Source organism: Sinocyclocheilus rhinocerous, unplaced genomic scaffold (assembly GCF_001515625.1).
Source record: "Sinocyclocheilus rhinocerous isolate Xijiao unplaced genomic scaffold, SAMN03320098_v1.1 scaffold725, whole genome shotgun sequence".
In the NCBI taxonomy this organism is placed as follows: Eukaryota; Metazoa; Chordata; class Actinopteri; order Cypriniformes; family Cyprinidae; genus Sinocyclocheilus; species Sinocyclocheilus rhinocerous.
In genome coordinates this window covers 235397-245152 of record NW_015659002.1, presented here as the reverse complement: position 1 = coordinate 245152, position 9756 = coordinate 235397, and the positions used below count along the sequence as shown (strand labels likewise).

Below are 9756 nucleotides of genomic sequence, written 5' to 3'. Positions count from 1 at the left end.
CGCTATGGATGTGACTGTGAGCGCATAGGAAACCCCCTTTGGAGCACGCGAGTATCGAATGGCTTAAACTTAAAAAGATGTGCAAATGATACAGTTTTGTAACGATGCAACAATGACTCGAGTCGATTAGGCAAGTGACAATTCTGTCGACTGTCCCGAAACCCGAGCAAAAGTCTTGTATCGCAGCGTGCAGTAGTGCAGACGAGATGCGCTGTTGTGAAGCCGCTGTGAGTGAGAAAAGACGCGGTACAGCTGAATCACTCACGCTGTTTTCAAATGACTGATTTAATCTGATAGTATGTGTGGATTTATTTACTCATCTAACCTACATGCTCTATTGAATATGTTTGCAGGAATTTCCCTCATTATAAACTCGAAAGCAGATTAAACATAATTATATTATACAGAGATTTAAGGGGGAAAAAATCCATGACTTTCCCAAAACCTTTCCAGGTCTGTTTTAAAATTTCATGACTTTTCAATTTTTTTCATGACCGTAAGAAGATGCACGCTGTTAATCACGTAAGCTGGTCCTCCATTGCGCCAATGCTCCGTTACCTCTCCTTCCTCTAATCATGCCGGATCCGTCACCCCACTTTGTTCCGGGACCTCGTAATTTACAAATTAAGCACTGCCCGCATGTACCCCTACATCGCGTCCAAACCAGACACGGTACGTTTCCAGCGACCCGACAATCACAGCTAATCAGAACATATTTGATGTTTTAATATGCAATCCGTTGCAATTCATCATTAGCAGAATGACATGTCATTTACCCGGAATCACCACATGATGGCAGCAAATGACCGTAGTCCGACAAACACCCAAAAGTCATTGCGTTTCTATGTCCACCTTAATATAAGCGAACTTCTAAGGATTAGATCAGAGATTTACGTAAACGGGGTAAAATGTGCTGCTCAAGTGGTAACAAACGAAGAGATATTTTTCATATGCAGGCTGAAATGTGACATCAAACGTTTAAAAATGTTGAATCACAATGATTTATTTATTTATTTTTAAATAAATGAATGTGTACCTTGTTTCTAAACATTCTAAAACTTTTAAAGTTGCTCTCAACATCTGGCTGTACATTTCTTATGTATATTTCATATTCATATTTTCCTGCTGTTTGTTTAAATTGTAAGTCATTGTCATCACATTGGGCTTAATGCCTTTACTTACATTTATTCGAACATAGAAGTATGTTAGGTAGCTCAGTAGTAGAATATGGCGCTAACACTTAAAGGTCATGGGGTTTGATTCCCAGAGAATCATGACCTGATAAAATATAAACTCTGAATGGAATGTAATAAAAGCATCTACCACATGTGTAAAAGTGAGTTATTTGAGAGCATAGCAAGACTGACTCAATTTTGTCTCACACACACACACACACACACACACACACACACACACACACACACACACACGTCTGGTTTGCTATCCTTGTGGGGACTCTTCATAGGCGTAATGGTTTTTCTACTGTACAGACCGTATATTCTATTGCCCTACACCAACCCTACACCTAAACCTACCCCTCACAGGAAACTTTGTGCATTTTTAGATTTTCAAAAAACTTAATTGTGTGATTTATTAGCTTGTTTACCCGTGGGGACCTCAATTTAGGTCCCCACCGTGACAATGTGTCCCATGAGTCTGTGTGTAGACAGGTTTAAGTCCCCACCAGGATATATAAACCAGTACACACACACACACACTTTCTGTCATCTGGAATATTTCAAGAGAAAACTTTTTTTTAGCAACTAAAAATATCACTGCAATGACAAGCTGTAGACAATTCTATTGAGAACCGAAACTGTGTTGACATGGCTGCTAGATTCAATCATTTACTTTAAATGGTCCTGCGGTGCGACAAATGCATTTTTAAAAGTAAAAATATTCTATGTAGTCTTTAAATGAATACAAGAGCATGAAAACTGCAAGCATAATTTTATAAAAACAAATTACCAAAAAAGCTGTTTAAAATAGTTTAGATTGAAGCAACACTGCAAGACATGGCACATTGTCATCTATCTATGTATCTATATAGATCACAGGCTGTCAAGTACAGATAATTATATAATTTTATATAATGTAATAGCCTAATAATTATGTACACACACACACACACACACACATTTAATAATCATACATTTAAACTCTATGGAAAAGGGCCGCTTTGACATTCTGATAAAACGTTATGCTTGGAGCAAAATGAACAGGCACTAATTATTTTCAGATATATAATACTTCTTTATTTGACTCAATAGGTACACTTGGAAAACAAATCAATTTACACCTGTAGTTGGGACTATGCAAACATCATTCTCATTCTATTCATTTCATTTTTAATATCTCACAATCTCACATACTTTACAAACTGAGAAAATCAAGCAAACATAAAAAGATTAAAGTAGACAAACTGGTCCAGTCAGACCTTTTGGAAGTGTGTATGTACACATGTCCCTTATTTTAACATTTTACAAAACATAAGAACAAACAGAGAAGTACTGTTTGGTATTGCAAAAATGACATCAACCATCGTTTTCAGTCAAATAGCATTCAGCTGTTGCTCCTCTTAGATCGCATTGACTATTATAGTGGTATTTAGTCTAATCAGTAATTAGTAATGATCTTTTGGTCTCCAGTGAGGAAAGATATCTTCCACATGAAGACTTTCAACTGCTTTAGACAGCCATATTGTGATGTGCAGAATAGACAATAAAGCTGCAGGGGGAAACAAGTTTTCAATTTCATCAGAATGGATTAAAACATTACAATTGCTGGTACAGAGTTTTTTTTAATGATGGTCTTAAATATGCCTGGGTTCACTGACCATCAGACACAATAGGAGGAGGAGGAGACCTGTTAGAATTCTGCAAAGTACAATAGTAAGTGATACAGTATGCATTGTGCACAATAAAAGTTTCAGTAGTATGCTACATTGCTGTCACATGACAGTTATTAACTTAGAAACCAAAAAGATTATTTTGCAGTTTATGTTTAATTGTGTGCAAAAATGGTGAAACTTTTGGCAAACCAACAACACAATGAGTCAAGAAGTAGATGTAAAAATTTAAGTCTGTGTGTATTCAGGTTTAAGTCCCCACCAGAATAGAAAAACAGGTACACACACACACTCACTCACCTTAATGTTGTTCCAAAACAAGATGAAAAAGGTTCTTGTGTGCTATATTCCAAGCCATATTTTAGCTTAAAGTGAAATTTCTAAGCAAAGATTGTTGTGAACTGATCATTACATAGAAGACCAACACATTTTTTCTTTGGAATAACATGCTATGACCCATTCACCATACTATGAATCATTCACAATGGAACCAGAACCTTGTATTAAGAAAACAAATGAGGGCACTTTTCATTTTCAAAATTCATACAGACTTCAACCTCAGTGACAATCACCTAGGGTGGCCGGGCCTCGGGGTCTTATGGAGGCTGTGACCTGCATTGCGTCTGTCCTTTTCAAGACGTATGAGGCCTTGAGTGCTCCCACAGTCTAATTCAACATGACAGATCAGTGAGATGGACACTGGGAGAGGACCAAAGGAAAATAAGTGAACAGAAAATGAAATAACAGTGAAGATGAAAGCGAGGCATGTTCTTAGTGTGTAGACGTGTCCAGTAATGACAATAATAAAATATCATTACTGGTGAGCTTGGCCTGACTGAAGGAAAGTAATGTAGACTCTAATGGAAATAAGAGGAAACATGCATACTGGAGTTTCTGTGGTTCACAAGATGCAAATATATTGTTGCACATCAAATATACTTCAGGTGGTGTAATTTTATTCAAATGTAATTGGACATCTCTCACATTAACATCTTCACAATTATTCATGTTAAGACTAAAATGGAAGCGCAATTATAATTTGATATACAACATATATTGGTTAGAAAATATATTCCTGCTTATTTTGACTTGTTTAACAACAAAAAGAATCATTTCTATACAAAAGGTGTAAGCATCATTTTACAATTTTCCACACTTTATTTGAAGCTTGTAATGGATTGGTTGAACATCCAAAACGGTGTGTTTATAGGTTAAAGAACATATAGCGCATGTGCTGTGGTCTTTAATGGCCACTGAGACACAATTATAAGTGCACACGGGGAATTCTCTTAAAACAAAAGCTAAAAAGCAACTCTGAAAAAGCAATGGCAAAATATATAAATCAGGTCTGTGTTTGTGTACTCTGTGGTAATATTTGATCTAGTAACCATTCTTGTTCAAAAGCATGTTCCTCTGAACACCGTGTCCAAAGCAAACACTAAATCCTGTCTGCATGTAAACTAGTTTTTTTGCCCTAAGCAGCGATGACCACAGCTGCATATCAAACTTCAAATATGTTCTGATTAGCTGTGATTGTCACATAACATGCCATTTTTGCTTTCAGCGGATGGAAACCTGTCTTATCCTGTCTGGTTTGGGCACGGTGTAAAAGACCTGTTAACACCAAGAACGATAACTAAATAACTATATCAGCATCCACACGTCCATAACATTCTGTTTATTATAAGCACACACTGCAGATGTCGTCTGCCACTTTAAATGCTCAAGCTCTTCAAAGTCTGGTGGATTCTGATTGTCAATGTGTTTATCATTCACCAACTGAAATTTTTTTTTCTAAAAGTGATATTAGTGCCAAATGATATTATTACCGTTATGCACTGTACATTCCCCCCCCCCTGAAATTGTAAATAATAGTATGTTTTACAAGAAAATACTTTTAGTCTCTCTACTTCAAAATATCACATTTAATTCAATGTGTTACTTGCCATTTTCTATAATTAATAATGAAATTTACTAGCTATTTCTGAATGAAAACTGTTTCTACAACAATTTTTAGTTGTGGTGTGAACTTCACTATTCTCATAGAATTAGAACTATTATTCAAACTTTATAGTTATCATTCTTGGTGTGAACAGCTTTGAAGGATATAGCAGGGGATGGTTTTGACTCCAGTTCATGATATGTCACCTTTATTTGAGCATAATTTGAGTTATCCACAGTGCCAAATTATGCAAAATGTGAGTTAATGCCAAGCAACAACACAAAACCTACATACTGTTTATCTTTCATTTTAAATGTACATAGATTAAAATAGCCAGCCACACGTCGTCTTCTCTGCCTGTCTGTGCACAGTCCGTGCTTGTCTATATGACATTGGAGCCCATGCATTAAAAACAGCAATGCAGGACAAAGTCAGTTGTGGTCAGGGCTCTCGTTCTCCCTCGTCCTTCTTCGCCATCTCAGAAGTCCATGGATATGGAGTGTTGTCCTGGGTCCACCACGGTGGTGTTGTTGCTACGAGCATTGCCATGGTTACGGATGGTAATGCTCCCGCAGCCGCTTCCAATGCTGCCCGCAGCCCCTCCTACGCTCCCACCCCTCACGTAGATTTCACAGGGGATCTCCTCCATCACGCGGTCCTCGATCACCTGCTCGGTGCAGTCGTGAGTCTGTTTGTAGCCGTAGCAGCTCTTCTTGTAGGTGCCGGTGTTGCTGCTATTAAAGGTTTTCATGGGAGGCGGCTTGGAGAAATCGTTGTGGTAAGAGAGCTCCATTGAGCTGAGCGTGGTGCGGCTCTGCTTCATGCTGCCGCCCGAGGAGGCCTGGGTGCCACAGTGGTGCTCGTGGATGCATCGGGACATGGTGGAGGAGCGCCGCAGCTTATGGTAGCCGTCCAGCTCATCCGACATCTCGGCCAGGTCTGACGACAGCTCCTTGTCGCGGAGGGAAAACAGCTCATAGTTGGGGGGATCGAAGACCTCTTGGAAGCCGCCTTTGTTGAAGACTGCCGGCCGACGGGCCACTACCTTCTTACGGGGTTGCTTCATTTGCACTAGGATGGAGATGATGAGCAAGACCAGAACCACACCAGCAGAGATGCCGATTACCGTTCCATGTGTTTTTGTGATTTGGTGAAAGAGCCCCTTGGACTTTCTCTCTGAGATAAAAATAATTTTTAGTCAAACTTTAAACTATACAAAGACATTAAAACATACTTTTATTAGTCAAGTCAAAATCTATTTATACAGCATATTTAAAAGCTGCAGAAGTTGTTTTTCTATAAAGAAATTATATTTCACCCAAGTTTGATGCCTGAATGTGTGAACAGAGAACATATGTCACACAACAATATATATAATATGCTTTAATAGTTGTTCACAGAAAGAAACAGTGACCAGTCCAATTTGTGAACAAAAAGACTCTGATGGTATAAGTATAAATCAGTATAATTTACATTTATGCATTTAGCAGAGGCTTTTATCTGAAGTGACTTAAAATAAGCATAAGCAATTCATCATAAAGCCAATAATATTTCCAGTAAAAAATGCCACGGGTATTAGAAGGCTAGGTTCAGAGTTGAGGAGAAATTCAGAAAAGATTGGTGCATTGTGGAGTGCTTAAGTGCTGCTTCTTGCGGTTTCTGAATGAACATAAACTGAATGAAAGATTACATGAAAATGTGTACATCTGGGGTCAGTACATTTTTTTAAAGAAATTAATTCAGCAAGGATGCATTCAATCGATGAAGTGACAGTAAATACATTAACAATCTTACAGAAGATTTCTTTTTCAAATAAATCCAGTTTTTTCCCCAAACTTTCTATTCATCAAAGAATCCTGAAAAAAATGTATCACAGCTTCCACAAAAAATATTAAGCAGCACAACTGTTTTCAACACTGATAATAATAAGAAATGTTTCTTGCGCACCAAATCAGCATCTTAGAATGATTTCTGAAGGATCTTGTGCCACTGACTAGTAATGGCTTTGCCATTACAGGAATAATTTACATTTTAAAAGATATTAAAATAGAAAATAGTTATTTTAAATTTACTACATTTTTGATCAAATAATTGCAGCCTTGGTGAGCATTTTTTCTAAATCTATCGGACCCCAAACGTTTGGTATTGTATATATTCAAAAATAAATTTTGAATAATAAAAAAATGATACTTTAATAAACAACAATAACATTAAAATATGTTACAAAAATATAACTGTTTTATTTAGAGGAGAATAGCATTTTAACCACAATCAGAGGTTTCCGTTCCAGGTCGTAGGTGACGGAGGAAGCAGAAGCTTGTGCTTCTGCAGTAACTCACCCTTGCAGTGGTTCTCATCCCAGGGGTAAACGCAGTTCTGAACGCCGTTGCACACCAGTGAGTTGTTGATGCACATGTTGCTGTGACAGAAAAAGGTGCTGCTGGAGCATGGCGCTGAAAAACAGAACAGATAGAAAAGATTCAATCTCTTAAAAACAAGGCAACCCCCGTACTATATTCTCATAGCAGGCGTCAGCGGCTGTCTGCAGATACGTGCGCCTCATGTGTAGTGGGTGCTGATCACAACACCATAAATCAAATCTATCAGCGATCACAAAGCCCATCTGGCCAAGTTGCCATGAAGCTCTTGACTGAACGTATGCTTAGCATGCTAGTCAGAGCGAAGGGTAAGGAAGAATGGAAAGAGAGAGGGGGAGAAAAGCTTGTAATTGAAGGTGAGTGCCGATCTCTGAGGATGAATCATTCAGGCTGTGTCTGTAAACCCTACACTCAACTCCTCATTACGTCTCCCTCTTTTAGCTGCACAGCCTCATCCCTCGGTTTCAATTTTACGCCAAAATCCAACTGCTACATTAGCATCCTCCTTATAACTTCTATGCTAGAGCTTGAGTGAGGAGGGAAAGATCTCATCCAGTTTATGGGACTAAGTGCTTCTGACAGAGGGTTGAAGAGGTCGTAACTTTCATTTTCTGGCAGCAGCTCCATGCTCCCACTATTCTGTGCTCATTTCCAAAATTGTTAGACATTTCTTGCCTTCCAACAATCACCACTGATGACTGCCAAAGTCACACCACATCCCCCTGATACATTATCGCTCATCAGGAATGGGGTGATACACCAAGTGTATTTGTTTCGCTTCTTGTTAGGGGAGAATCATTCAGGGTGACGATTCGGAGCAGGATGTACACAGTCTTACAAGCCTTAACACTAGTCTTAAAATGTACATCACCGTTCAAATGTTTGTGGTTAGTAGGATTAATACTAATACTGCTTACTACTAAATTAAAACTTATATTCTACAAGGATGCAATAAATCGATCAAAAGTGACAGTAAGGCATTGTTACAAAAGATTTCTATTTCAAATAAATGCTGTTAATTTGCTCTTTCACTATATCAAAGAATCCTGAAAAAATGTATCACAGTTTCCAAAAAAATATTAAGCAGCACGACTGTTTTCAGAACTGATAATAAGAAATGTTTCTTGAGCACAAAATCAGCATCTTAGAATGATTTCTGAAGGATAATATGACACTGAAGACCGGAGTAATGAAAAAGCTGAAAATTCAGCTTTGTCCTCACAAATTACACTTTAAAACGCTAAATAAAATATGTAATAACACTTCCCAATATTAAGTACAGTTTTAATGTATTTTGGATCAAATAAAGACAGCGTTGGTGAGCATAAGAGACTCCTTTCAAAAACATTACAGAATCTTTTTGAATGGCAGGGTATCTGTGGCACTGGACCTGGTTCTCATATCAGCGAAAACTCAAACCACTCAAATAACTAAACACGTCATCCATGATTGTTACATAAAAAAGCTTATTACTGCTGTCTATTCTAGTGGTAAATCTTCTGTAGTGCTGAGAGCTTGTGCAATATTTTGAAACACAGTGGAAAAGCAAGTGAAATTGTTGCTCATTGCCAAGACGGTAGTGAAGGCATTAAATGAACCAGCTAACCCAAACCCAACTTGGCTGTGTCAATCTATTCACAGCTCTGCAAGGTTTTCAGCAGTTCTACGAACACAGTGATGAAAATCATTTGCCACAGCCACTGCTTTTTTGCTCTGAGCAAGATTAATATTCAGATGGAGTTGACATTGAATGCTGCAATTAATTCCTCTGATTATTCTGGCATTTATTAAAAGTATTACAGACTAGAGCAAAAATATCCATTTGCTCCATGGTAATTTTCCGTAATTTGCATACAACCTTTAAACAGCAACTGTCCTGAAAAGCAAAGGGGAAAGAAAATGTGATATATCTTTCATACCAAAACATCTAACTCATGAAATAAAACTTCATTTAGCGTTTTCTGTCTTTTCAGCAGGCGCAGATAACTTCCAATTTTCCGTCATGACTGACCAATTAGCATGAGAAATGTGCAACACTAAAGCTGTGTTATTTGATTTCCTATGCAAAGGTTGGGGGAGTAATTGGCTTTTTGATATCACTGCTTTCTACAGAGATTACTTTAATTAACTTCACACTCCTTAAATGGTCAATTTTTAAATAAATGCCAGGTTGTTCGAGTCAGTTTCCATGAATCATAGCATATTTCAGTCTATTATTAAACATCCCTTTTCTGACATTTCAAGCAATGTTTGTGATAAACTTGCATGCTTGAAAATAGCTGATTTCCATTACTGCATTATACATTTAAATGTTGGCAGTTGATGATATTTAACCCTAGTCCATGTAACAGTCAAACATGGATGCACAGCAGCATTTATTAAGTTGTTATCTCAATGGCTTGTAATTTTAATGAAATTTGGCACATTATAATGTGGGGATCTGTCCTGCTCTCTTTGTTTTCGTGTTGTTTTCATACTGCGGTTAGCAGAATGCTTGCTATCCTGGACAGGCAGACTCTGCCTAAAGCACATTACAAAATGAAATATAAATGATGTTTCTACCCAGCCTGCTGGCTTTAGCTCCTTTT

The 9756-nt window shown here is 37.8% G+C and overlaps 1 protein-coding gene across 1 annotated transcript in view; it reads right to left on the bottom strand.

The window, feature by feature from the left end:
- Positions 1-4882: 4882 nt before the first annotated feature.
- LOC107723137 (neuropilin and tolloid-like protein 2) overlaps positions 4883-9756 on the bottom strand; it is a 16275-nt gene continuing 11401 nt past the window's right edge. The window contains exons 9-10 of the mRNA XM_016531665.1: positions 7130-7243; positions 4883-5966 (exon numbers count right to left, since the gene is read on the bottom strand). Of these exons, the coding sequence (XP_016387151.1) occupies positions 5269-5966; positions 7130-7243 (812 nt within the window). The 3' untranslated portion in view covers positions 4883-5268. The remainder of the gene's footprint in view (positions 5967-7129; positions 7244-9756) is intronic.